The sequence below is a fragment of the Lonchura striata genome, unplaced genomic scaffold, assembly GCF_046129695.1.
Source record: "Lonchura striata isolate bLonStr1 unplaced genomic scaffold, bLonStr1.mat Scaffold_82, whole genome shotgun sequence".
Classification (NCBI taxonomy): Eukaryota; Metazoa; Chordata; class Aves; order Passeriformes; family Estrildidae; genus Lonchura; species Lonchura striata.
Genome location: NW_027461187.1, coordinates 4,970,001 through 4,997,307, shown reverse-complemented (window position 1 = coordinate 4,997,307; position 27,307 = coordinate 4,970,001). Strand labels below are relative to the sequence as shown.

General features: G+C 52.6%; 2 protein-coding genes across 2 annotated transcripts in view; one reads left to right on the top strand and one right to left on the bottom strand.

Annotated features, from left to right (window-relative positions):
- LOC144248742 (uncharacterized) overlaps positions 1 to 27,307 on the top strand; it is a 162,039-nt gene that overhangs the window by 30,941 nt on the left and 103,791 nt on the right. The gene's annotated exons all lie outside the window — the stretch shown is intronic.
- On the bottom strand, positions 9,467 to 10,066 carry LOC144248738 (olfactory receptor 14J1-like). Its single transcript, XM_077790733.1, has one exon. The coding sequence runs from the start codon at positions 10,064 to 10,066 to the stop codon at positions 9,479 to 9,481; it is 588 nt and encodes a 195-aa protein (XP_077646859.1). The 3' UTR covers positions 9,467 to 9,478.

Genomic DNA, 27,307 nt, shown 5'->3' with positions numbered 1-27,307 from the left:
ATGGCCTGCGCTGGCCAGGGCTGCCTGTGCCCAAGGCAGAGCTCAGCTGCCCTTGGGGGCTGCAGGAACACTCAGGAGCCCAAAGAGCCTCCATGGCTGTGCTGGAGACCAAGGCTGGAGCAGGGAAATGCAGGGCTGCTGCGCCATGGGGAGGGCATGGAATTCCAGCACACACCTCAGCTCTCTGATGGTCCCGGCACCGTGCTGGGCCCTGTTCCAGACTGGAGCAGAGCAGATGTTGATGGCACAGGAGCCCTGGGGGCTGGCAGGGACCTGCAGCTTGCAAGGTGCTCTGCTCTCCCTCAGCTCCTCTCTGAGAGATCCAATCCCAGCTCGACACCTCAGGGCACAAATGGCACTGCCTGTTCATGGGCACACAGCTGATGTCTGTATGGAAAGGAGCACAGATGTTAGTACTTGTACATTTCATAGTATACATGGTTATTTTTTTTTTTTTATCTGGGTCACTTGAGAATGGTTAAGAAATGGCAAAGTTTTCCCACCAGGAACAGGAATTTCCTGTAAGTGTACTGATTGCATGAGGAGAAATACTGATCTTGTCTTCTATTTTCATCACCAATATTCAATTTATTATATCACCTCCCTCTTCCTTCAGGATTTTCCAGTATCCTGTTGAAATTGACATGTGTAAGGACATCTCTTCACTAAACCAACTGGATCTATGTCCTTCCTGGTGCTCCCAGATTTCCTCATCTAGGTGCCCTCTGGTCATTCAAGTGCCTCTCAATTCACAGGCTTCATGCTATGAGTTCAGGGAGTTGTTCACTCTTTCAGAAGTTCAAATAAATATCATATTACTCAACATCGTAATTGTATTTTCATCCATCACAAAATTACTTTTTGGTATGTCTTTGTCTAAAACTGTCTCTGTACAGAAATCCCTTGGGGATGGGAGACATGTCAGCTGCTGCTGGGACATCACAGAGAGCTGAGGGAATAGCTGTGATGGTTATTAAACTGTTCCAATGTTCAACTTGTGTTTTCTGCCAAAAAAACCTTTCTGTGCCTCTGAGTGTCACCATCCCTGAGCCCAAAGGACACAAACCTGATGAGTTGTGGTTCCCACTGCAGGGGCACTTGGACCTTGTCTCTGCACAGGAGAGCTCTTCATCCACTTTCCCTCTTTTCCTCCCTCTGGGCATGGAGGGAGCTCCTCACTTCAGCCTGTGACTCGGGTGTGTGCAAAGAGCAAATCTGGGCAGAATCGGGGCAGGGAGGGTTTGGGGGGACCTTGGGATCAGTGCTGGGCACAGAAGGTGTTTTCCATTGTTCTGAGACTGTCTGCTGTGCAAAGTGGATTTAATATCCAGCAGAGGAATGACTTTTGCATTTGATGGAGCTGTGCCTTCCCTTGGCTTTGTTGGCTGGCAATAAATGAACATCCCTCTGTGTCTCGGGCAGCTCTTTCTCCAAGGAAAGCAGGTGGGAGTTGGAGCCCAGGAGCTGAAAGCTGCAGGTGCAGCCTGGGCTGGAGGGAGCTCAGATTTGCACAAGGCTGCTCTGAGTGCCAGGGCTGGAATGGGGGAAATGGTGGGGTGGGCGTAGGGACAGTGTCTGATGGATTGTCAGCCACAAAGGGTCTTGATTTTCATATCTATTCAAACTGCATGGGAAGGTACTTGGATTCAGTGTCAGTTGGAGATGGCAACTATCATTGTATTAACAGAAAAAAAAACTAAACAGGACCTGAAAAATCTCTTATCATGGTCTTTTTAAGTATAGTATATTCACTTTGAATTGGCTTCTGAAATCTGTCTAATCAACCAGAAAATATTTGAAAACTTACATTATTCCCAGAGGCTTGGCTTGTTCAAATATTCTGAATGTTAATGAGCCCTGGGGCACTGAATTCCTGAACTGAAGAGCTGAAGGCTGAAGAAGCCTCTGGAGCAGTAAAATTCAGCAGCAGCCTCCAAGTGTCTGAGGATGTCAGCAGCCCCCACTGAGGCCATCCCTGCCCAGAGACCCTGGGGGAATGAGCAGACAAGGAGAGCGTCCCTGGGGCTGGGGCAGCAGAACTCAGAGGCACCAGCGGCTCCAGCTGGGAAATGGAATGTGGGATGGGGCTGTGAAAGCCCTGCCTGGACTGTGCCAAGCAGGACACACAAGCCCTGACACCCATCCACTAAAAAACTCACGGAAACATTCAAAAAGAATTACAATAATTTGTGTCCTCTGAGTTGGACTCCCTGGAGAAATACCAACAAGAGATTCTTGGGAGCTGCAAACAACAAAACAGGCTTTGCTGGGAGCTTTAGAAAATCAGATAAACTTTGGTAAAATTTAATATGACATTCAAAGAACAAAAGCACTTGTCAAAGCAGTATCTTGGCCCATTTAACTTCACAAACACTAACATTGTTCTATTTTAAGTTGTGGAGTTGCGTTATTTGGATGTTTTATTATCCCTGTATTATGTATTGGTTTATTCCTTTGTACCCCCGTGTGCAACTTGGTTTATCCCCAGTTTTCCCGCCTTGTCCTCCCTTCCCGCCTTCCCAGTATCTATCCATCACCCTGAAAGAGGCATTTTACCCCCCCCCCGGGTGCCTTGTCTATCACTCAGTGCCCCTTCCCATCCATCCAGAAGCTTCTACTCAGGGCACCGGGTGATTGGGCGAGGACCTGGGGCTCCCCCCATATCCTTCCCCCATTGGACCCCATCATATCCCCCCATCCCGGAGCCACCCCCTATCCCTATCCCCATTGGTCGTTGGATACCCCTCCCTTACAGTTTATAAGCCAGTGCAAGCACCTTGTGCTTGTTCCTGTTGGCTGGCATCGTTCTAGGACATTTGGCCCCGTTGGGCTACAATAAACTCGGACTTAGCCCCCAGCAGGATCCGCTCTTCATTTACCACCGCGAGGCTTGCTAGCGCTGCCCAGAACCCACAAAGGCACTCTCCAAACCCCAGCAGGGAGCGGCGGAGGGTGCCTCCATCGCCCACTCTCGCCCCAGAAAAGAGCTAGCCGGGGCTGAGACAAAGGGAACCGGGGCGGGAGCGCGGCATTAAGTTAATCAAAATTTGCAAGTGGATGGAATTAGAACAAGAAGACAGAAAGAGAGAAAGACAAAAAATATTTAGAGAGGCACATGCACAGCTACCAACTCCTGGATTCCAGCAATGTTCAGACAGAAATTCCAAGAGGAGGTAGGGTCAAGATGTGTGCTTGTCTTGTGGTCAGCTTTAAATACCCCTTGGTCTTCCTGGGCCCTTTCCCCAGGTGGGACTTGGGGTCATTTGGTCACTCAGGAGCTGGGCTGGGGCTCCAGGGGTGGCTGTGCAGCATTGCCTGTGCTGTGCCAGGGACTGGCAGACACTGCTGGGCTGGGATAGAGGCTCTGGGGGGATTGGGGTTCCAGGGCAGAGGGGGTTCCAGGGCAGGGCAAGGCTGGACTTGCCCTTTCCTCCCTCACACATGAAATGTTTCCAGCCAACATTCGCCTCCAGTCTGTCACAATCAGCACTTGAAGGTGAAATCCCAATTCTGGCCATTACCACCTGCAGGAGAAGGACAGTTCTTTTCCATAGGAAGAAAAGCACAGAGCCCCAGTGCTTGGGGGTCAGGTGAGAGCCTCACTAGGCCAAGGCCAGCCAGACTTGGCAGGAATGGCAGATTTTGTCTGGAGGCAGCCTTTGGATATAGGGAATTTTGGAGACAGAATCCAAATTTTGCCCATGGGCACCTGGAGAAGCAGGACAGTTCTTTCCCATAGGAGGGAAAGCATGCAGCCTTCCCCAGTCTTTCATGGACAGATAAGCAGTGACCCTTATGAAATGACTGCCAGCCAGATATATCCTGGCAATATTCCCATGGGAACAATCCCTGGATATAAGGAAACAGAGGTGAAATCTGAATTCTGGCCATGGACGCCTGGAGGAGAAGGACAGTTCTTTTCCATTGGAAGGAAAGCCCCGAGACCCAGTGCTTCAATAGCAGATGAGAAGAGACCCTCAAAATGCCAAGATCAGCTTTTAGGCAGCCCCTGGAGGCCAAACCAGCCAGACCTGTCCCATGTTCCCTTGGTTCCATGGGACCCTCAAGTGTCACAGTGGTCTCCATGGTTCCTTGAGGCCCCACAATGACAGGTGACTCCTCTGCTCCACGAGGCCCACAATGTCACAATGGACCTTTGGACCCTGGGGGCTTGCGATGTCACAATGGTCTCCTTTGGCTCCACAGGGTCACAATGGAACACTGATGACATGAGGCCCTGCAGTGTCACAATGGACCTTTGGTTCCCTGCAGCCCTGCAGTGCCACAAAAGCCTCTTGATTTCACGAGGCCCCACAGTGTCACAATGGTCCTCTTGGTTCTGTGGGGACCTCCAGGGTCACAATGGTCTCACTGGTGCCATGAGGCCTCACAGTATTGTAGCATAATATCCCCATCGTGGTGATAGTTAGCATTGACTCCATGATTCCAGAAAGCTGATCAATCGCTTAATCATACTATACTATACTATACTATACTATACTATACTATACTATACTTATTAAGAAAAACTCATCGTGCTTACAGACAGTCCGATGCATGCAGACCAGATTGGTCATTGAATGCAAACAACAGCACCACTGGCCATTTAAGAAATCACCCTTTGGTAACAAATCTCCATAACACATTCCGCATGTTCGCAACAGCAGGTACAGCAAGGAAAGATAAGAATTGTTTCTCAATCTTTTCTCTGAGCTTCTCACAGCCTTCCCCAGGATGATGCCTGGGAAAGTTGTGCCTGCAGCTCTGTGGCCAGAGAGTTGCAGCCACATCACAGTGTCACAATGCTTTGCTTATTCCATGGGGCCTCGTAGTGTCCCAATGGTTTCCATGATCCCATGAGTTCCCTCAGTGTCACAATGGAATCCTTGGTTCCATGGTGCCCCACAGTGTCACAATAGCCCCTTGCTTCCATGAGGCTGTGAAGTCTCTTAATGGTGTCTCCATGATTCCATGAGGCCTTGCAATGTCACAATGGAACTTTGGCTCCATGGGGCCTCTCAGTGTCACAATGGTTCCTTGGTCCCATGACACCCCAAAGAGTCATAATGGTCTCCACAGTTCCATGAGGCCGCACAGTGTCACAGTGTACCCTTGGTTTGATGGGGCCTCTCAGTGTCTCAGTGATCCCGACATTCCATGGAATCACACAGTGTCACAATGGACTCTTGGTTCCATGGAGCCCCACAGTGTCACAATGGTCCCTTGGTCTCACAGTGTCACAAAGGTCCCTTGGTCTCACAGGCCCCACAGTGTCACAATGGTCCCTTGGTCTCACAGGCCCCACAGTGTCACAATGGCCCCTTGGTCCCACAGTGTCACAATGGTCCCTTGGTTCCTTGGTGCCCCACAGTGTCACAATGGTCCCTTGGTTCCATGGTGCCCCACAGTGTCACAATGGCCCCTTGGTTCCATGGTTCCTGTGCTGGTGCATTCCCCCCTCCCCTTCTCAGGCTGCCCTGCCAGCTGAGAAATGCTCGCTGGCCTCAGCCTTGGCCAGCAGCCCCTGGGCTCAGCTCCTCTGGAGCTCAGCACAAACACGCTCTGCTCCAGGCACTGCTGCTGCCCAGCCAGCTCCTGGCTGCTTTAGGAGCAGCCCTGGGAACTGTTTGTGTTCCCTCAGTGGCACAACATCCCTGTTCTCACCCTGCCAAAGAAAGCTGCTGATGCCAAGTGTGGCCAGGATGAAACATGGCTGGGACTGCAGCCCCTCTCTTGGGGCCCTACAAACAGCGCTCCAAAAGGAGCCCTTGGAGCTCTCCTGGGCCAGCGACTCCCTCTGAGTGGGGCCTCTCCGAGCCGGGAACTCTCCCGTTTGCTGCACTCGGGGATCCCCAACAACGAGGGAGCCTGGGCCGATCCCCCCACTCCTCCAGGCTCAACCCTTCCCCGCTGGGGAGATGCCAAAGCATCCGCAGGGAGCATTTCCCTTTGCTCAGGGGAATTTCTCATAGGTGCCTTGCACTGACTCTCTGTGTCTGTGTGCACACAGGAGTGCCTGTGCTGGGCAAATGTGGCAGGAATGCTGCTCCTGGAGGGGTCTGAGTGCCTTGGATAGCTGAGCCAGTCAGGCCTGTAAGTGAGGTTAAATTACAAGGTCTAAGTTAAGTTAAATGCTTCTAGGAGTTGTTCTTTTGCTAAGTTGTTATGTTTAATATAAGTTATAGACTGAATTAAATACTGTTAAATGTTATTCCTCTGTTAAATTGCTAAGTTGTAGGTTATAAGTTAGGTTAAATCCTGTTAAGCCCTTCTCTTTTGCTAAATTGTGGCTGTGAAACTGTCATTCAAGGTTTAGATGTAAGTTTTAAGTCCTGTTAAATTGGATCTCTGTTAAGCTTTTAGGCCATATTCCCTTTATCCTTGCTCTCACTGCCCTTCTGTCACATACACACACACACACACACACACACACACACAGTTCTGAGTTAATTTCTGGTTTGATTGCCTGGATTTTGTTTGGTTTTGTTGTTGCTTTGTTTCCTTGCTATGCCTGAAGTGCCCAGTCAGGAGCAGAGTGACTCTTGCCAAGGAACTTTGTGCTGCTGTCACTTTAATATTAAATCTGTTTTTTCCTGGGGTTTTTTTCAGTGCTCCCAAGCCCTCGTTGGTGACAGGGTGAAGGAGCCCTGGCCCAGGCTCTGGCCCTGGGGGACACGGGGATGCTGCCGGGGGGTCCCTGTCCCCCTGTCCCACCCCCCATGGCTCCAGCCCCTGTCCCCATGTCAGGCTCTGGGGTCGATCTCGTGGAACATCCTCTGGGGGAGGCTGCGGCGCCGGGGGCAGGGGGACCCGGGGGGACAGGGGACCCCGCTGTGCACGAGCAGCGTTGGACTTGTCTGGGGGAACTGGGAGGGGAATGGGGCAGAGTGACCTCGCCAGTGAGCTCACACAGCCCCAGAGATGTCACACAGCCCCTGTGATGTCACATCTCTATGACCTCACACAGCTCCCTCTGATGTTAAACTGTTGCACAGGGACACAAAATAACTCACGCACTCATATTAAGATTAAAAGAGTAAAAGGACATAACTTTTTTTTTTATTTCTATAATATATGAAATTTACAAAGTGGCACTGGATTGGAGGATGAAATTGCTACTTCTCTAACTTATTCTCCCTTCTTATAAAGAAAAATGCACAACAATTATTATTTACATGAACAGTGCATGAGAACTCTAGAAGAAATATATAAATCTTCGGAGGCAACGAAAACTTAAAAGAAGTTTAATGCATTTAAAACAGCAGGGTGATATTACACAGCCTTCCTGTGATGTCACATGGGTATTTCTGTGATGTCACAGAACTTCCTGAGATGTCACACAAATCTCTGCGATGTCACATGGACATCTCTGTGACATCACACTGACATCTCTGTGATGTCACACTGACCCTGTGAGGTCACTGTCTTGGTTCGACAAGACAGGAGTCTGTGAAAGAGGGCAAAGCCTCCTGTGCAATGGAGAACGGCAAACCCCCCTCCCTCTGAATTACCAGGATCTTTAAATTAAAAGGCTCTCAGGCAAAGATATGGGAATGGGAGTAACAATTCTTTACTAGGAGAAAACTAGACAACAATTTAAAAAGGCAAATGCAATCGGTACAAACAAAACCAGTGAAAAAGTCCAGAACCTGAGGAGTCGGGGTGCCAGTATCAGTTCTGCTGGGACAATTGCTTCCCTTGCAATGGTTGATGAATTGCAACTGAAGTGGTGATCTTTAGAAGGGTATAGTTTTCCTCTGAAGATCTGGTGGCAGTGGGGCCGGTCTTCCTCTGTGCCGGGGTTGCCTCTGAGCTCCACTGCCGTCGCCTCAACGCGCGCCGGCTGCTTCGCTGCGAGTGCCGCCGAAGAGAGCTGCTTCTCCGGGAATCCCGCAAAGAGAGAGAGCGAGCCGCTTCTCTCGGAGTCCCGCCCAGAGAGCTGCCTCCTCTCCCCAAAAAGCTACCCCTATAAACAATAATAGAGTGCTTGGCTTCCCCCTCTGGGTGGGACCCCTCACGGTGTTACATTTACCAGCCCTGCATTGAATCAGTCAATGGTGTATAAACAAACCATTGCCTCTACGGGGCAAACCATTGTCTCTGAGAGAGATAACAAAAACCTGTCCAACCGGTTTGCCTTCAACAGATGGCAAATAGAATGCAAGCTTATCTTACAACCCAGGACATTATCCACCCCTTATTCTATTTCCATCTGCACACCATGAAATCTTACACCCAGTTCTCTCTTAAGACCAAGTTTCCCTGTGGTACACAGCGGGTCTCCCCATCTTTCTGCATTACCCACCAAGTGTAACCAGGTCCTTGAGCAAAGACAATCCCACAAATGGGTTGGTCTTTGCCTGAGGTGGGATTAATCCAAACAGTTTTCCCTAAAATACCTTTCATCTGTACTACAGGGACCTTATCTCCATCTACTGCGTGTAAGGGTTCTGACTGAGCAGGGCCAGCTCGATTGACAGACCCCCGGGTGTTGACCATCCAGGTTGCTTTTGCCAGGTTAATTTCCCGTTTCTAAATGTTCCCCCACCAAGTGCCTTTAGGGTAGTCTTAAGGAGTCTGTTGCACCGTTCAACTTTGCCGGCGGCTGGAGCATGATAGGGAATATGATATATCCATTCGATACCATGTTCTCTGGCCCAGGTGTTGATAAGGCTGTTCTTGAAATGGGTACCGTTGTCAGACTCAATTCTCTCAGGGGTGCCGTGTCTCCACAGGACTTGCTTTTCCAAGACAAAGCTGAGTGGTTTCCCAGGCATCCCCCAGCCCTTCCTGGCCCCAGGGGCTGATGGCATTTGTGCTCCCTCAGGTTCATGTCCCCACACCAACAGCCTGCAGCTGCTCACGGGGGTTTTCTGTGCTGAGCATTGGCCTGGCCGTGTTCCTGAGAGAGCCTGGGCAAGGAGCCTGGAGCCCCCAGGCCCTGGCCTGAGGCGTCAGCGCTGCCCCAGCAGTGCCCATGGCCTGTCCCTGCTGCAGCCCCGGCACTGCCACCCCCAGGACTGTGCCCGGCCCCGAGAGCACTCAGGCCCTGCAGCAACACCAGGGCCACCAGGGCAGCGGGGCAGGGCCACGGGAGCGGCACTGGCAGCACCAAGTGCTGCTGCTCCTGGGCACAGCTGCTGTGCCAGCCCTGATCTGCCCCAGCTCTGCACACAGACATTGCTGCTGTAGCTCCAGAGAAGGCAACAAAAGGGCATCTCTGCAGAAAACACTGCTGGGACATCCTTTAGTTCCCTGAAAGCCACTGAGAGTGGTTTGAGAGCCCCTCATTGACAGAGTCTGTGGCCACAGGGAAGGTGGAGAGAAACAAAATGAGAAATGGCACAAAAAAATTCATTTATTGTGGACAATATAAAAAAAAAAGTAAAACAAAGAATAAGAACCTGCAAAATGAAACCAAAAAGAAATATCAAAGATGACTTTTATTACAAGTGTTTTGCAGAAATTGGCCGACAGTTTAATGTCCCTGAAAGCATCCAGTCATCAGTCTCCCCACTGCAGCCTTGAGCTCCTGGTTCCTCAGGCTGTAGATGAGGGGGTTCAGGGCTGGAGGCACCACCGAGTACAGAACTGACACTGACAGATCCATGGATCGAGAGGAGATGGAAGAGGGTTTCAGGTAGGCAAATACTGCAGTGCTGACAAACAGAGAGATCACGGCCAGGTGAGGGAGGCAGGTGGAAAAGGCTTTGTGCCGTCCCTGCTCAGAAGGGATCCTCAGCACAGCCCTGAAGATCTGCACATAGGAGAAAACAATGAACACAAAACAGCCAAGTGTTAAACAGGTACTAATAGCAAGAAGCCAAATTTCCCTGAGGAAGGATTTGGAGCAGGAGAGCCTGAGGATCTGTGGGATTTCACATAAGAACTGGCCCAGGGCATTGCCCTGGCACAGGGGCAGGGAAAATGTATTGGCTGTGTGCAGCAGAGCATTGAGAAAGCCACTGGCCCAGGCAGCTGCTGCCATGTGGGCACAAGCTCTGCTGCCCAGGAGGGTCCCGTAGTGCAGGGGTTTGCAGATGGACACGTAGCGGTCGTAGCACATGATGGTCAGCAGGAAATACTCTGCTCCTAGGAAGAACAGAAAGAAAAAGCTGAGCAGCACATCCTGTGTAGGAGATGTTTCTGGTGTCCCAGAGGGAATTGTGCATGGCTTTGGGGACAGTGGTGCAGATGGAGCCCAGGTCACTGAGGGCCAGGTTGAGCAGGAAGAAGAACATGGGCGTGTGCAGGTGGTGGCCGCAGGCTACGGCGCTGATGATGAGGCCGTTGCCCAGGAGGGCAGCCAGGGAGATGCCCAGGAAGAGGCAGAAGTGCAGGAGCTGCAGCTGCCGCGTGTCTGCCAGTGCCAGCAGGAGGAAGTGGCTGATGGAGCTGCTGTTGGACATTTGCTGTGGCTGCACATGGGAATCTGTAAGAAAAAGAATTATGGAATAGTAGAGTGTGGAGAGGACTTTAAATATCCCAGCACAGCTTATGGGAATCTTCCCCCCACTGACTGCCCAGGGCCCTGCTGCCTGGAGCTGTCCCTGCCAGCAGCTGCTTCCCTGTGCCCAGGGCTGACTAAGGAGGGGTGAACCGGCCCAGGTCGGAGACGGAGTAGGTCAAAGCTCCGTGTGTTTTTCTTTCATTTGTTATTTGTTCAATATCTGTTCACCCCCCCCATCCCTAATCTCCTCCTCTCCCCAGTTGTCAATCTTCCCTAGCTCTCCCCTAACCCCCTCATCTCCAAGTTGTCAATCCTCCCTTTCCCTGCCCCTTTCCCTGGAACCTTCCCTGTCATTCATCCTAGCCCCCTCCTCTGCTTCCAGAGCATTCCCTGTCTATTTAGTGAGGCTCAACGCCCTATTGATTACTTTGTGCTATTCCACTCCCTTGCTTCCCCTGATAGGTTTGTCATATGTTAGTCCTGCCCTAAACTCGTCCCCTGCTATTCCTTTATTGGTTGCTGTTCCTATACCCTTCCTCCTGAATTCTTGTATAAAACCTCTGCTCCCGCCCCCGAGGGGGTCTTGGGGCTCACTGAATAAAACCATCCTGTTCACCCCCAAGTCCCGTGTCGCCTTCGTCTGTTCCCGCGCCACCAACTGGGACTGCAGAGCTTCACCGGGGGAGCGGCCGCCCGTTCTCTTCCCTCTCGCCGCCCAGCATGGCACCGCTCGGGGTGCCGTGGCGAGGGGAGTGCCTGCCGCATCATAACACAGGGCTGAGCCCTGCCAGAGCTGCCAGAGCCCAGCCCAGCCCTGGGGGCTCAGCTTTGCCCTGCAGACCCCTCCCAGCTCAGGCACTGCCCAGGGGCAGCTCTGGCTCTGCAAGCTCTGATGGCAACCTCAGAGCAATCCTGAGCAGGCTGGAAAAAGCACAAAGATGATGCATCTAAGGGGCCCTGTGCTGAATTCTGTTACTGCCTGGTTTATTCAGATGTGAAAAAAAACTTTTCTTTTTCTCAATATGAACTGAGAGATGCATACCTATGGGGAATTCCCCATCCAGGCAACAAAGATTAGTACATAATAAAAAAAGAAATTTCCCATTTATGCAGTTCCTGTCTTGCTATGCTCCCTGTATAATCCATTTGGAAAAGTTCTGGAGTTAAATGCCATGCTGGGAACAGTCCTGAACAATACAGCATCCTCACCACACAAGGAGAACATTCCAAGACTTACCAGCTGTCTCCTTCCCCCCAGATCTTGTCCTCCAGCGCTGGGAGCAGCTCCAGGGCCGGCTGAGAGCTGTCCCTGGCAGGCAACAGAGTCTCTGGCCCAGCACAGCGCCCTGGGCTGCAGGACCCTGCTCTGCAGGACAGCCCTGGGCACCCCTGGCTGCTCTGCACAGGAGATGAGCAGAGAATGCACTCACAGGCTCTGTGGGCATTGGCATGTTCCAGCTTTAGGAGATCACTGCAGGAGCTGCAGCTGCATTGTCCTGCAGCCAGAGGTTCCTGTGCCAAGGGCTGGAAGTGATTCTGCCCCAGGCACTTCTCAGCCCCTTCCCAGCCCTGACTGATTGAAGCTCTCTGTGCCTCTGTGCTGTGCCTGGGCTGGCTGCAGGCAGTGCCCCAGCCCTGCTGGGCTGGCAGAAGAGCTGCTCAGCAAGAGAAATGTGCTTTTGAAGCTCTGCTTGGTTACCAGGCTCACCCTCTGTGCCAGGAGCCCGGCCCAGCTCAGCAGCACAGACACAGCACAAGGACTTTAATGACCCTCTGGGGCTTTGTGCTCAGGCCCTGAACATCAGGCCCTGAGAGGGAGCTGCAGAAACCTCTCCAGAACTCCAAGTCGCAATCCAGCTCCAAAGTTTCTGGGACTTTTAATGGGTCCCACTGAGGGACACGACTGAGAAAGTGTCCCCAGGCCCCAGGCAGAGCAGAGAACTGGAGGCACTGATGCCAGGTGGGGACAAAGAGAAGCCAAGTCTTGGTGCCCTGGGGCACAGCAGGGTCTGTGCCACCAAGGGCTGTGAGGAGACACCTTGTCCTGAGGCCCTGGGGCCTCCTGGCACAGCCCCAGCCAGGCTGGGCACTGTCAGCCCCTGGTCCTGCCCTCAGCATCCCCCGCATGCCCACATCCCAGTGGCCTCAAGGATCTGCTGGAAGGATTCCCTGGGGAGCCTTGGTCAGGAATGGCCCTGGGGGCTCCTTCATGCTCCCAGGGACTGCAGGTTTTTCAAAGGACTTAGGGTTTTGCTTTTGTCTTGCAGTCTCTGAGAGCTTTCTGCAATCCTGGCCTCCAATATTCTGCTGTAATTAGTCCCTGGAGAGGCTTTGTCAGTAACAACACTTAGTGGGGCCCATTAATGCTTCAAGGTACTTCATTTCTTTTAAGGTACTTGGTGTTTGCCTTTTGATACAGACTGTGAGAGGTTTGTGCAATCATGGTCCCAATTATCTGCTTTAATGAGTCCCCTGAGAGCTTTGTACTGACACTCAGTGGGGCTCATGAATACATTGAGATTCTTAACTTTTCTAAGGTACTTTGTATTTTCCTTTCCACCTTGAGAGTTCTTTGTGCCATTTTCAGTCTCTGAGAGGTTTTTGTGCCATCCTGGCCTCCAGTTCTCTCCTCCAAGGACTCCATGAAGAGCCTGTGGTATAGATGGACCTTTGTGGTTCCCATTAATGCTTTAGACTCCAACCACTTTGGGGTTTTCCTCTGACTTTGACTCCAGGAAAGGTTTGTGCAATCTCCTCTCGGGCCCTGAGGTTCCAGGTCTCAGCTCCAAATGCACCACGGGGCTCATTAGGATCAAGCAAGTCCTGACAAACCATGGCTCTGCCTCAATTTCTCTCTGCTCTCGTGCAGTTTGTCAGGAAGTTTCTGTAGTGGTTTTGGTTCACCATTTTGAGATTTCTTGGCCAATGCTTCAATGAGTGTGGTGGGTTCAGTGTTGGCTAATTACCAGTGCACTCACTAGAATATACTTACTCATTTCCTGCTGTGAGGTAGGATTAGGAGAAAGGCAAAGTAGTCACAGAATTTTAAAAGGGTATAAATAAAATTGTATTAACAATAACTAAAGAACGAGTAATAAGAATTAGAACAAAACTTTCAGAACACTTCCTCTCTCCATACAACCTGACAATGTAAAGAGAAAAAACCTAGAATTTTCAGTCACTTTGCCACCTCTAAAATAGTCTTTCTTCAGTTCACTTCGGGAGAGAAGTTCTTCTTGTTAATGTTTTGGAGACTTCCCTACAAGAAAACAGTTATCTCATGGCTTTTCATTTCCACAAATAGCAGCTGCCTGGAGAAATCTGCAATCGAGAAGTCCCTCCCATCTTTTCCCACCTTTTCCCACAGCTGTGCTTATGGGCCAGGCCGAGTTATGGGATATTAGTTTAAAGATGAGCTGTTTAAGAGCAAAGGTTCTCTTCATCTCTTCCTGAAATCATCTTCATCTCTGGGAACAGAGGTCTTTTTCTCTCTCTGAGGGCACAGGGTCTCATCACTGGTCTCCCTTTCTCTGTTCATGCCTCTCATGGGAGATCACAGCTACTTCAACATTTCCTTACTTTAGCATGGAGGCCTTTGCTGAAACAAGTCATCGCCCTATACTTTTCAATGCCTTACAGGGAAAAAGAGAGTCTGATATATCAATGACATCCTTCTCCATAGCTTAACCAGAATATTCCAGCCCCAAGATCAAGGCATCTCCTCATCCCTCCCATCTGGGACTCAACTTCCTCTTCCCTGCCCTCGGTGTGTTCATGCTGCTCCTCTGTGTGCCTGCCCTGTGTCCTTTTCTCTCACGGGAGGGAGGATGGCAGCACTGGCAGAGTCAATATCTCCCGGGGCTGCAGATGGTTCCGTGAGCCCGGCCGGGCTCGGTGCTTGCGGCCGGAGCTGTTTTGCCATGGAGGTTTCTGCAGTGGCTGCGCTGGGGCTGTGTCAGGCTGGGCTGTGCTGGGGCAGGGCCAGGATCTCAGCAGTCAGGCCAGAGCCCAGCAGCAGCACGGCCGGGGCCGATGGCTTCTCCTGCCCTGCCCGCTGGCTGCGGGCGAAGCCCAAGGGCGGCAGAGCCTTGGCCGAGCCGGCCCGGCCCGGGGCTGCTCCTGGGGCCCGGCGGATCCTGGCCGGGCCCGGGCTGGCAGCGGGGCAGGGCTCGGCAGGGCCAGATGTCAGCACCCGCAGCCACGGCCCGGCCTCGGCCCCGCGGCCTCCCCTGCCCTGCCCGGCAGCCGATGGCGCCTGGCGGCTCCCTGGGAAGGGGCCCGGCCCCACGGCAGGAGCCGCCCGGCCCCACGGCCGAGACGGGGCTGGGCCGGCCTCGGCACCTCTGTGGGGCCAGAAGGGAGAGAGACCCAGCCAGGCTTTCTCATCTGGAACTTGTATCTGCACAGAGGCGTCTGCAGCTTCCTTAGTGCTTTAACAGACTGTCAGCTCTCAGAGCTAATTACTGATTGGTTTTTGTCAGACACAGAGGAAACTGCTAGCAGCTTCTCCCAGGACATCCCTTCCATGATGCAAAACCACCATGGCAGCACAGAGCACAGAGCTCCTTTGTCCATATGCAGTGGCTATGTTCCCAAGGGCTCAGAACCCCTCCTTGGGAGATCTCTGGGCCCTCTCCAAGGTGTTTTCAAGTGAAAACATTCAGATCAGAGTCTAAGAAAATCACCAGATGACAGGGCCAGCATGACCTGTCTGTCCTGGCTACTTTTGTGTAGGAGCATCCTTGGATACACGGAAATTGGGAGGCCAAATTCTAATTTTGGCCATGGTCCCTGGACATGAAGGCCGGTTCTTTACCACAGGAATGAAGGAACAGTGTGCCGATGTTTCCTGGGGGAATGAGAGGTGACCACCAGAGGACAAGGACAGCCAGAGCTTGCAGGCTTCCAGGAGGCCCTGAGGTGTCACAATGCCCCCTTGGTGACATGAGGCCCTGAAGGGTAGGAATGGTCTCCATGGTTCCATCAGGCCCCACAGAGTCATAATGGTCTCTGGGTCCATGATGCCCCGCGGTGTCACCATGGCCCCTTGGTTCCAAGGGCTCCAGTGGTGCCACAATGATCCCCTTGGTTCCATGAGGTGCCCACAGTGTCACAGTGATCTCCATGGGAAGGAAAGAACTGAGCCCCAGTGTGGCAGGGGCAGCCACCAGAGGCCAATGGGAGCCAAACTTGATGGTACTGGCAGATTTTGTCTGGGAGCAACCCTTGGATATAGGGAATTTTATAGGTGGAATCCCAATTTTAGACATGGACACTTGGAGGAGGATGGTTCTTTCCATAGGAAGGAAAGCATGGAACACCAGCGTTAGAGGGGCAGATGAAAGGCGGCCACCAGGGGCCAAGGGCAACCAGACCTCTCTTTCCTGGTAGCTTTTGTCTGAAAGCAACCCTTGGATATAGGGAATTTGGGAGTTGGAAGCCCAATTCCTGCAATTTCTGCATAGATAAGGACGGTTCTTTTTTCCATAGGGAGGAAAGCACTGTTGTGTTCTGCTGCAGCAAAAGGCACAACTGCCCCAGGCCCCAGAGTCTCAGACCTCAGGCAGACACCAATAACCAACAGGGTAAGGAAGGCAACAGGACAGGTCTTGCTTTAGAAAACTGAGGATTCTTCATTTTCCCAGGGACATACACAAGAAACGAGGTGGTAGGGTCAAGACTTTTATATTACAGGGTAGGGGTGGAGTTTAGGATCAAGGTCCAATATTAAGAGGAGCAGGAGACTGCAAAGGGGTGGATCGAGGAGGACAATCAATGGAAAAAACTACAGTGGGGACATTGCAGCACAATTTAAGCCAATAAGGGTACAGAAAAATAAGAACATTCTGGGGCCATTCCTCATTTGATCAGATAGGGTAGAGTGTCTTTTCCCAGGATTTCAAGGGCACACCCCACAGCGTGGAGGGGTGGAATCTTCTTTAAGTCACGCTCTCGCTGGATGCTGTGTCTGGGTAAAATTCCCACCTCATTGGGCAGGGGCACTCTACACCTTTGGTGCCATTATTTCTTTCTCCGGCTGTTTTATGCAATGAAATAAAACTCCAGTATCTGTGGAACCACCCTTCAATCCTTCCCAGGCTACTCCTGTTCTGTCCTCAGTCTGCACACAACTGAGCCCAGAGCCTGCAGCCTCTACGTGTTCGTTATGTGATGAAGCCTTCAAACCCCATCTTGGGAGATATTTGGGTCCTCCCTAAGGTCTGTGAAAATGGAAAAATAGTTATCAAAGTTATTTTCTCCCAAGTCTAGCAGTGAAAGAACAATGGTAAATATCTCTAAACTGAATGAGAGTGGATTTAAATTTGTTAGAAGGAGGAAATATTTACAGTGATGAGAGTGGCACAAAATGGCAAATGTTTTTCCAGAGAAGTGGATTTCCCATCCCAGGAATGCTCAAAAATCAGGGAGTGTGTGCAACCTGACCCAGTGAAATCCCCTCCCCAAGGATGGAATTCCTGTTGTGTGGGTTCTTGGATGTGCTGGGTGCCCTCACAACAGTTCTGGCCAAAATGTCTGCTGAGGGCAGCCAGGCTGCTGCAGGGCAGTGACCTCACAGCCATCACCATGGCAGCCCTGTCCCCTGGGCCTGGCTCTCCCCTTTCCTCTGCCCCTGCCTTGTCTCTGCTGGAATGAAGAGTTTTGTCATTAATATCTTGTCCCCAAGGTGCTGGGCCAATGGCTTCCCAGTCAGGCTCCTGGAGCAGAAGTGGCTTTTCAGAGCCCATCCAGAAATGAGCCCTGAGGCAGCAGCTCTGCAGCGCTGGCCACCAGGCCGGATTGCAAGGGAGGCTTCTGGCCATGCCCTGCAAGCAGCTGCTGCTGCCAAGGTGCCTTTGGTGCCTCGGGCTGTCCCTGGCACAGCTCCCAGCACGGCACTCTGCCCTTGTGCCCGAGGCCTTCCCTGTGCTGGGGCTGGCCTGGGGCTGTTCCTGCAGCGGGACCTGCCCTGCTCCTGGCACAGGAAAGGCAGTTCCTGCTGGAGCAGGAGGCTCTGCCTGCAATGGGCTCAAACCACTCCAGCAAGGCCCTGCTGACTTCAAAATTGCTTCCTAGAGCAGAATATCCTATAGGTGTTATAGATTCTGGACTGTGGAGTAAATAACTCTGGTTAAGAGCTTACTGTCTAGTCATTATCAGATTGTATTTATATAAATATATCTGGTATTCCATCATTAATCCTGTGGGACAAATTGCATTGACAGATTGTTCAATTCTACCTGTCCAATCGTTTATACATAAACCTTTGACAAATTCCGGGGCCAGGATTGGATCCAGTCACTCCCAGTCTCCTCTCTTAAAAGGAATTTTAGAAGTCTGGGGGCTCTGCAGGGCTTTTAGAACCCATGGTGGCTGCTGTGTGTCTCCATCTCATGACTCAGCAGGAGTTTCTCCAATAATGAAATAAAGCTTTTGCCTGAAGTTCCCACTCTGCACATGACAGGAGTGTGTGTGACATCCTGGCTCTTTGGCAGCCTGGGGACTCCTGGGATGTCACTGTGGAGCCCCCGTGAGTGCCTGTGACAGATCGGTGCCTTTGCAGCCCAAGGTGCCCTGGGATGTCACCATGGAATGGCTGTGACTGCCTCTGACCACACGGCTCTTTGACATCCCCAGAAACCCTTGGGAGGGCTCCATGGAGCCCCTGTCTCTGTGTGTGACATTCCAGCTCTTGAACAGCCTGGAGACTCTTGGAAAGTCCCCATGGAACCCATCTGAGGTCCTGTAACAAATCTCATCCTAAGGAGGCAACCATCACCAGGAAACCCTGTTGCTATGGTCAGTTTCCATGGCAACCATCCCCAGCCCCTGTTGCTATGGTCAGTTTCCATGGCAACCATCCCCACCCCTGTTGCTATGGTCAGTTTCCATGGCAACCATCCCCAGCCCCTGTTGCTATGGTCAGTCCCTGGGCAGCTCCATGGAGACCCCATGCCAGGGGTGGTTGCCATGGACACCAGCTCAGGCCTGGAGCCCATTGCCATGGCAACCATTGGCACTCCCATCCCCAGGGTCATGGATCCAGAACCACAGAATTGGCTGAGCTGGGAGGGACCCATCAGGATCCTCGAGTCCAACTGCTGGCCCTGCACAGGACACCCCAACACTGCCAGCCTGGGCCTGGCAGCGCTGTCCAAACGCTGCTGGAGCTCAGAGAGCCCTGGAGCTGTGACCCTTCCCTGGGGAGCCTGGGCAGTGCCCCAGCAGCCTCTGGGCAAAAACCTTTTCCTGAGATCCAACCTCAGCCTGCCCCGACTCAGCTGCAGCCGCTCCCTCCACTCCTGTCCCTGGGCACCAGAGTGAAGAGGTTCCCTCAGCCCCAGCCAGGGACCCGCTCCCGAGGCTGCTGCCATGGCTACCAGGGCTGGCACCAGCTGGGATGCTCAGTTTCCACAGGCCGGGGTTCAGGAATGGCATTTCTCAATTTCCTGCTCCCACTCAAACCCCGCAGGCACTCATTGCCCTCCCACCTTCCATTGAAGGAAAAAAGGGAAAGATCTCAGGCTGGGATAAGAACAATTTACTGGGAACAGCAACAAGATAAGGAACAAACAGAAACAGAAAAAATATTAACAACAGAAGGGATAAGAAAAACCAGTTACAGGGAAAACTACATCACCATCAATTGTATCTTCCTGGCCACGTGTTTCCTCCTGCATGGAAAGGACACCCTTCTCCTCAGGTAAAGACAGAGAGAGAGTCCCTTTCCTGCCCCGGTAATGACCTGAGGTGGGAGTGAATGTAGTGACAGGGCCATGGCCAGACCTTCATTTTCTTCAATCCCATATCAGGCCATTGGTAGGGGCAAGGAAAGGGACAGGTGTGTTCCCAGCATGGATCACAGGAAACATGGATCACCAGGGCTCTTCCCAACAGGGTCCTCCAATGGGGGATGAAACTGGAGCAGTGCACAAAGCTCTTCCTGCAGCTGGGGAATTTTCAGGGCTTCCCTTACCGGTGGCTCCGTTGGTGTTTGGTCAAGTGAGAGCTCTGGGTGGAGCTCTTCCCACACTGGGGACACACGTAGGACCTCTCCCTGGTGTGGATGCACCAGTGCCTGACAAGGTGGCAGTTGTGCTTGAAGCCCTTGCCACAGTCGGGGCAGAGGAAACGCCTCTCCTCGGTGTGAATCCGCTCATGCCGGAGGAGATGGGAGCTGCTCTGAAACCTCTTCCCACAAGTGGGGCACATGTAGGACCTCTCCCCAGTGTGGATGCGCTGGTGTGTGACGAGGGTGGAGTTGTGTTTGAAGCCCTTCCTGCAGTCAGGGCAGCGGAAGGGCCTCTCATCCTTGTGAATCCGCTGATGTACAAGGAGATTGCAGCTATTGTGAAACCTCTTCTGACACTCGGGACACTCGTAGGGACTCTCCCCAGTGTGGATGCGTTGGTGGATGATGAGGTCGGAGCTCCGTCTGAAGCCCTTCCCACACTCCCCACACTTGTAGGGCCTCTCCCCAGTGTGGATGTGTAAGTGGCTGACAAGATGGGATTTGCAGCTGAAGCCCTTCCCACACTCCCCACACTCGTAGGCCCATTCCCCGGTGTGGATCATCAGGTGTCGTTTCAGATTGTTGCTCTTCCTGAAGCTCTTCCCACACTCCAAACACTTGTAGGGCTTCTCCCCATCAGGAAGCTTCTCAGGGACCACCAGCTCTGAGCTCTGGCTGAAGCTCTGCCCACCTTCCAGGCCCAGAGTGGGTCTTTCCTCCTCAGAGCATCCTGGGCTGGCCTTGCAGCCCTTCCTCCTCTGGGATCTCCAGGGCTTTTCCTCCCTGTTGGATTCCTGCGATGTGGAGTTGCTCAAAACAGATTCTTCCATGAGGTTCTGCTGCAGGGATTTGTCTTTCCTGGTCTCCACGATCAGGTCTTGCTCTGGGGGAGGAAGGACAAGGAGTAGATGAGATTTGCCTCAGTGCCAGAGGGAAGGGCAAGGAGATCCCCCCAGTGCATCCCCGGCAGGAGGGCACCGGCAGCGGGGCTGTCCTGCAGCCGGGGGCCAGGCTGGGCTGGGAGATGGAGCAGGAGAGAGGGGGAAAGGGGCACTGACTTCCTCCTCACCTGCCTCGGTGTCCCAGGGCATCTTCCTCTTCCTCACAACCTTCTTCTCCATCTGGCGAATATTTGGGTACGGGAAATCCTGTTTTGGGAGGAAAACAAGGGATGAGCACAGTGAGTTTTGTACTGGCTTCAAAGCAAACCAGGGAGAGAGTCTAAGCCAGAATGACAATTGAATAAGAAAATTAAGATCAAGGCAATGATACAGAAACACTGGCTTAATCTGACAGAGTCAGGATATAACCTGACACCTCGTTGCTCAGGGTGGTGGTAGCAGTCTGATGAAATGGTGGCTGCAGTCCAGCTGGAGTGATGAACGTGATTCTGTCAAAGCAGTGATCCTGTAGAAGGGTCTGATCTTCCTCTGCAGGTCCAGTGGTCGTTATGGAGCTCTTGTCCTCTGGGAATCCAGTAGGCAAGGTGATCGTGGTGTTGCAAGGGTGAGATTTTATCCAGGTAGGAATGCTTGGTTCCTCCCCCTGGGCGGAGCATCCCACAATGGGATAATGTAATTTTATCAGTCCTGCAGTGACACTCAATGGCCCATTAACAGAAGATGGCCCCTGGAGGACGTTATCAGGGCTGAGCCATGGAAGAGATAAAGAACACTGCCCCACCTGTTGATAACAGTTTATGGAGATGGGGACTGAAAACACTTTTGGTTACATCTGACACTGTAACCTGGAACAGTGAGACAATCCCTGCTCGGGGTGGGGGGTGAACACCACCCCCCTTACCCAAACTGGCTCAGGTGTAAAACCCCCACCCTGGGAAGGCCACGAACACAGGGGACAATGTCACACTTGCCCCACCCCAGGGGAGACCTCTGTCCCTGTCACTCCCTTGCTCTCGCCCCTTTTCTCTTTCTTTGCATCTCTCTCTACCTCACATTTACTGTTCAATAAAATCCACTTTGGATTTGGTCTTGTTAGCACCTTAATTGGGGCAGAGGCATCTCTCTAACAATTTTATTATCCAGATTGCAACATTATTTTACACAGTGAGTTCAGGGCTCTGTTGTCTGACCCCAGGTGCCTTTGACAACAGCATGGTTCTCTCCTCTGAGGAGTTTGTGGCTCTTTCTGGAGGATCTCTTGGAAGCTTGGATGCAGCTTCCTCTGAGTGACTTTTGGGAGAACTTACGAGGAAAATGGCTCTTGTGGGTGGCCAGTGTAAAGAAAATATTTTGTTTTCCTTCTTTGAAAATTCTGTTAAAATCACTGGAGGAAAGGGACCAAATGATACCAGCAAGACTGACAAGGATCATTCACCCCAAAGTGAGGAACACAAAGCTACTTAAATCCTACAAGAAGCCCAGCTCAAGTAGGTAATTTCCCAAATAACTCCTGAATTCACGGGCTTTGGGGGGAGAAGCATTATTTTCTTGGTCCCTGTCACCTTTGTGATAGCTACACAGAGCTTTCCCTTCCTTTTAATAATCTGTATTGGGCCAAATTTCCTTTTTTTTTTTTTTGTTTTGTTTGTTTTTTATTTTTTTTTGGAACCTGCCAGCATCTGAGCTGGAGCTGTGCTGGAACTGATGAAATTTGGAATTGCCACAGAATTGCTTCTGTTGTTTGTCTATTCATGTTTGGGATTTATTTGTGTTTCCATGAGAAATGACTTGTGGAAAGAGCAAATCTTCCTCAAGGCATTTTATGGAGGGTTAAATTTGATTTCTGCTGAGTTTGTTTTGTCCAGTGTCCAGGAGATGCTCAAGGGGTCTCTGGTTTTGGTTTGGCCCTAATTTTCTTCTGATTTGTCTTTATCACTTAAAAACACCTGAAAATGACTAAAAAGAGTATTGACCAGAGATGTCAGAAGTCCCACCATTTTAGAGGTATTTGAGGTGGAATTTACTGTTTGGGAACATATTCTGGAGGATTTGTGGGTTCTTGGGGGATATCTGGTAGTATTCTCCATATCTTTGCACTCCAAAACCCAAAGTGGATTTGTCTGTCACCTCAAAGTGACTCAATCCTACCTCAAAATGGCTGGTTCTCACCTCAGTCCCATGCTAAAATTGCTCAATTCCTCAGCCTCCAGGATGAGATGGGGTTGGAAGGTGATCGGGCAAAGTGAGATCCAAATTTGAGGTTGTGGGATCAGAATTGTGTGGGGCTGGGTGGTTGTGATTTATTTTCATAATAAATAAAACTATCAGAATTACTGATTTCTGTCCCATTCATTTTCTGTCAGTTCTGGTTTGCTTTTCAGAGTGCTGCCTTCTCAGCTGATTTTGTTTGTGTCCTCCTGTCCCAGACTGAAAAGCAAGATGTGTTCCTTTTGCCATCTGTATGGCAGTTGTCCTGTGTTAAGTGGGCAGTTTTTCCTTATCTCTTCCACAATCAATCCTCCCTCAGGACAGACATTTGCTGATAATGGGCTATTGAATGTCACAGCATGACTGATTAGACATGTGGAGAGTTTTGTGGATGAATGGCTTCGTGAGAAAGGACATGACTATGTGCAGTTAGTGAAGCAGTAGCTGAAAATTGCATAGTGCAGCAATAGCAGATGTAGCAATAATATCTTATGTCCTTGGGTAAGCTGGTTCCCAACAGTAGAATGGTCAGCAAAAAGAAAAATGTAAGGGAAAACAAAGCAAGCTCAGAAAGCTCCAAAGGCGGGGTTGACCTGTTTTTAATACACCAATGATGAGCCTAAGTTTTGCAATATGCATGAGCTTCATTATAACGGGTATAAGTGTACATGTGTGCTTGGAATAAACTGAGACTTGTTGACATTATAGAATGGACTTGTCTCCCGTCACTATTTACACAAGGAACGCATAAGAAAGGGGCAGGGTTAATGGGGGAAAGAAGGGAAAATTACAAACCCCTGCACTCCTCCTCGTCCTCATCCTCCATTTACTCGTCCTCCTCCTCCTCCTCCTCCTCCTCCTCATCCTCGTCCTCCTTGTCCTCCTTGTCATCCTAGTCCTCCCCCTCCTCCTCCACCTCCTTGTCCTGCTCATCCTTATCCTCCTCCTCCTCAATGTCCCCCTACACATCCTCATTCTCATCCTCTTTATCCTCCTATTCCTCCTCCTCCTCCTCGTCTTCTTCGTCCTCCTCCTCCTTGTCCTCCTTGTCATCCTCGTCCTCCTTGTCCTCCTCATCCTTGTCCTTTTCCTCATCCTTGTCCTCCTCCTCATCCTCCTCCTCCTTATCCTCCGCATCCTTATCCTCCTCATCCTCCTCATTGTCCACCTCATCCTCATTCTCCTCCTTCTCCTCCTCCTCATCTTCCTCCTGTTCCTCCTCCTCATCCTCCCGATCCTGCTCATCCTCATCCTCCTCGTCCTTCTCCTCCTGGTCCTCCTCATCCTTGTCCTCCTCCTCTTTATTCTCCTCCTTGTCCTCCTCCTCCTCCTGTTCATCTTCTTTCTCCTCCTCCTCCTCTTCCTCGAACTCATTGTCCTCTGCATCTTCATCCTTTTCCTCATCCTCATCCTTCTACTCGTCCTCGTCCTCATCCTTCTTCTCCTCTTCCTCCTCCTCGTTGTCCACCTCCTCCTCAACCTCATAATCCTCCATGTCCTGGTCCTCTCTCTTCCTCCTTCTATTCCTCCTCTTCATGCTTCTCTGACTCCTCCTCTTCTTTGTTCTCCTCCTCCTCCCCATCTTCCTTATACTTGCCCTAGTCCTTGTCGTCCTCCTCCTCCTCTTCCTCCTCCTCCTCCTCCCCTTTCTCCTCCCCCTCCTCATCCTCCTTGTCATTGTCCTCCTCCTCATCCTCCTCATCATCGTCATTCTTCTCTTCCTCCTCCACCTCCTCCACGTCCTCCTCCTCGTCCTCATCCTCGTCCTCCTCCTCATCCTCCTTGTCATCTGCATCTTCATCCTTTTCCTCATCCTCATCCTTCTCCTCCTCGTCCTACACCTCCTTGTCATCGTCCTCCTCCTCCTCCTCGTCGTAGTCCTCCTCCTCGTCCTCCTCCTGGCCCTCCTCCTCGTCCTCCTCGTCCTCCTCCTCCTCCTCCTCCTCCTCGTCCTTCTCCTCCTCCTCCTCGTCCTCGTCATCCTCCTCCTCGTCCTCATCCTCCTCCTCCTCCTCCTCCTAGTAAACTTCATCCACGTCCTCGTCCTCGTCCTCCCCTCCTCATCCTCCTCCTCCTCCTCGTCCTCCCCCTCCTCGTCCTCGTCCTCATCCTCCTCCTCCTCCTCCTCCTAGTAAACTTCATCCACGTCCTCGTCCTCGTCCTCCCCCTCCTCATCCTCCTCCTCCTCCTCGTCCTCCCCCTCCTCGTCCTCGTCCTCATCCTCGTCCTCCTCCTCTTCATCCTCACCCTCCTCCTCCGCATCCTCCTTGTCCTCGTCCTCCTCCTTCTCCTCGTCCTTCTCCTCATCCTCCTCATCCTCGTCATCCTCCTCCTCCTCATCATCCTCCTCCTCCTCCTACTCCTCCTCCTCCTCCTCGTCCTTATCCTTCTTCCTCGTCTTCCTCCTCCTCCTCATCATCCTCCTCCTCCTCCTCCTCCTCGTCCTCCTCCTCTTCCTCGTCCTCGTCCTCGTCCTCCTCCTCCTCCTCCTCCTCGTCCTCCTCCTCCTCCTCCTCCTCCTCGTCCTCGTCCTCGTCCTCGTCCTCCTCCTCGTCCTCCTCCTCCTCCTCCTCCTCCTCCTCCTCCTCCTCCTCCTTCTCCTCCTCCTCGTGCTCCTCCTCCTCCTCCTCCTCCTCCTCCACCTCCTCCTCCTCCTCCTCCTCCTCCTCCTCCTCCTCCTCCTTCTTCTCCTCGTCCTCCTCCTCGTCCTCCTCTTACTCGTCCTCCTCCTTCTCTTTGCCCTCCTCCTCCTCCTCCTCTTTGTCCTCCTCCTCGTCCTCCTCCTCCTCCTCCTCCTCATCCTCTTCCTCCTCGTCGTCCTCCTCGTCCTCGTCCTCGTCCTCCTCATCCTCGTCCTCCTCCTCCTCATCCTCCTCCTCCTCGTCCTCCTCGTCATCCTCCTCGTCCTCGTCCTCCTCGTCCACGTCCTCCTCCTCCTCGTCCTCCTCCTCCTCCTGGTCCTCCTCATCCTCCTCCTCATCCTCCTCCTCCTCGTACTCCTCCTCCTCCTCCTCTTCAGCCTCCTCCTCCTCATCCTCCTGCTTCTCGTCCTCCTTCTCGTCCTCCTCCTCCTCCTCCTCCTGCTCCTTGTCCTCGTCCTCATCCTCGTGCTCCTCCTCCTCATCCTCCTCCTCCTCGTCGTCCTCCTCCACCTCCTCCTCCTCGTCGTCCTCCTCGTCCTCCTGCTCCTCGTCCTCCTCCTCATCCTCCTCATCCTCATCCTCGTCCTCCTCCTCCTCGTCCTTGTCCTCCTCATCCTCATCCTCCTCGTCCTCCTCCTCGTCCTCCTCCTCCTCGTCCTCCTCCTCGTCCTCATCCTCGTGCTCCTCCTCCTCGTCCTCCTCCTCCTCGTCCTCCTCCTTATCCTCCTCCTCCTCGTCCTCCTCCTCCTCGTCCTCCTCCTCGTCCTCCTCCTCGTGCTCCTCCTCCTCGTCCTCCTCCTCCTCGTCCTCCTCCTCGTCCTCCTCATCCTCCTCCTCCTCGTCCTCCTCCTCCTCCTCCTCGTTCTCTTCATCCTCCTCGTACTCATCCTCATCCTAATCATCCTCGTCCTCCTCCTCCTCATCCTCGTCCTCCTCCTACTCATCCTCGTCCTCCTGCTCCTCATCCTCCTCCTCGTCCTCCTCCTCCTCGTCCTCCTCCTCGTCCTCCTCCTCCTCGTCCTCGTCCTCCTCGTCCTCGTCCTCCTCGTCTTCGTCCTCCTCCTCGTCCTGATCTTCCTCGTCCTCCTCCTCCTCGTCCTCCTCCTTGTCCTCCTCCTCCTCTTTGTCCTCCTCCTCCTCGTCCTCCACCTCCTCCTCCTCCTCCTCTTTGTTCTTCTCCTCCTCCTCCTCGTCCTCCTCCTCCTTGTCCTCCTCCTCCTCCTCGTCTTCGTCCTCCTCCGCCTCCTCCTCGTCCTCCTCCTCCTCGTCCTCCTCCTCCTCCTCCTCGTCCTCGTCCTCCTCCTCCTCATCCTCGTCCTCCTGCTCCTCATCCTCCTCCTCCTCATCCTCATCCTCCTCGTCCTCTTCCTCATCCTCGTCCTCCACGTCCTCCTCGTCCTCATCCTCCTCCTCGTCCTCCTCCTCCTCGTCCTCGTCGTCCTTTTCCTCCTCCTCGTCCTCCTCCTCCTCATCCTCGTCCTCCGCGTCCTCATCCTCGTCCTTCTCCTCCTCGTCCTCCTCGTCCTCCTCGTCCTCCTCATCCTCCTCCTCGTCCTCCTCCTCCTCGTCCTCCTCCTCCTCTTCCTCCTCCTCCTCCTTCTCTTCCTCGTCCTCCTCCTCATCCTCCTCCTCCTCGTCCTCCTCCACGTCATTCTCCTCCTTATCCTCCTCCTCCTCGTCCTCCTCCTGCTCGTCCTCCTCCTCATCCTCGTCCTCCTTTTCCTCCTCCTCGTCCTCCTCCTCCTCATCCTCCTCCTCGTCCTCCTCCTCCTCGTCCTCCTCCTCCTCGTCCTCCTCCTCGTCCTCCTCCTCCTCGTCCTCCTCCTCCTTGTCCTCCTCCTCCTCCTCATCTTCGTCCTCCTCCTCCTCCTCCTCGTCCTCCTCCTCCTCGTCCTCGTCCTCCTCCTCCTCATCCTCGTCCTCCTCCTCCTCATCCTCATCCTCCTCATCCTCTTCCTCATCCTCGTCATCCACGTCCTCCTCGTCCTCATCCTCCTCCTCCTCGTCCTCCTCCTCGTCCTCCTCCTCCTCGTCCTCCTCCACCTCATCCTCCTCCTTGTCCTCCTCCTCCTCGTCCTCCTCCTCCTCGTCCTCC

Bases quoted from the DNA above. Each gene is read 5' to 3' on its own strand.
- LOC144248738 (XM_077790733.1), bottom strand. From the start codon at position 10,066: ATGTGCTACGACCGCTACGTGTCCATCTGCAAACCCCTGCACTACGGG.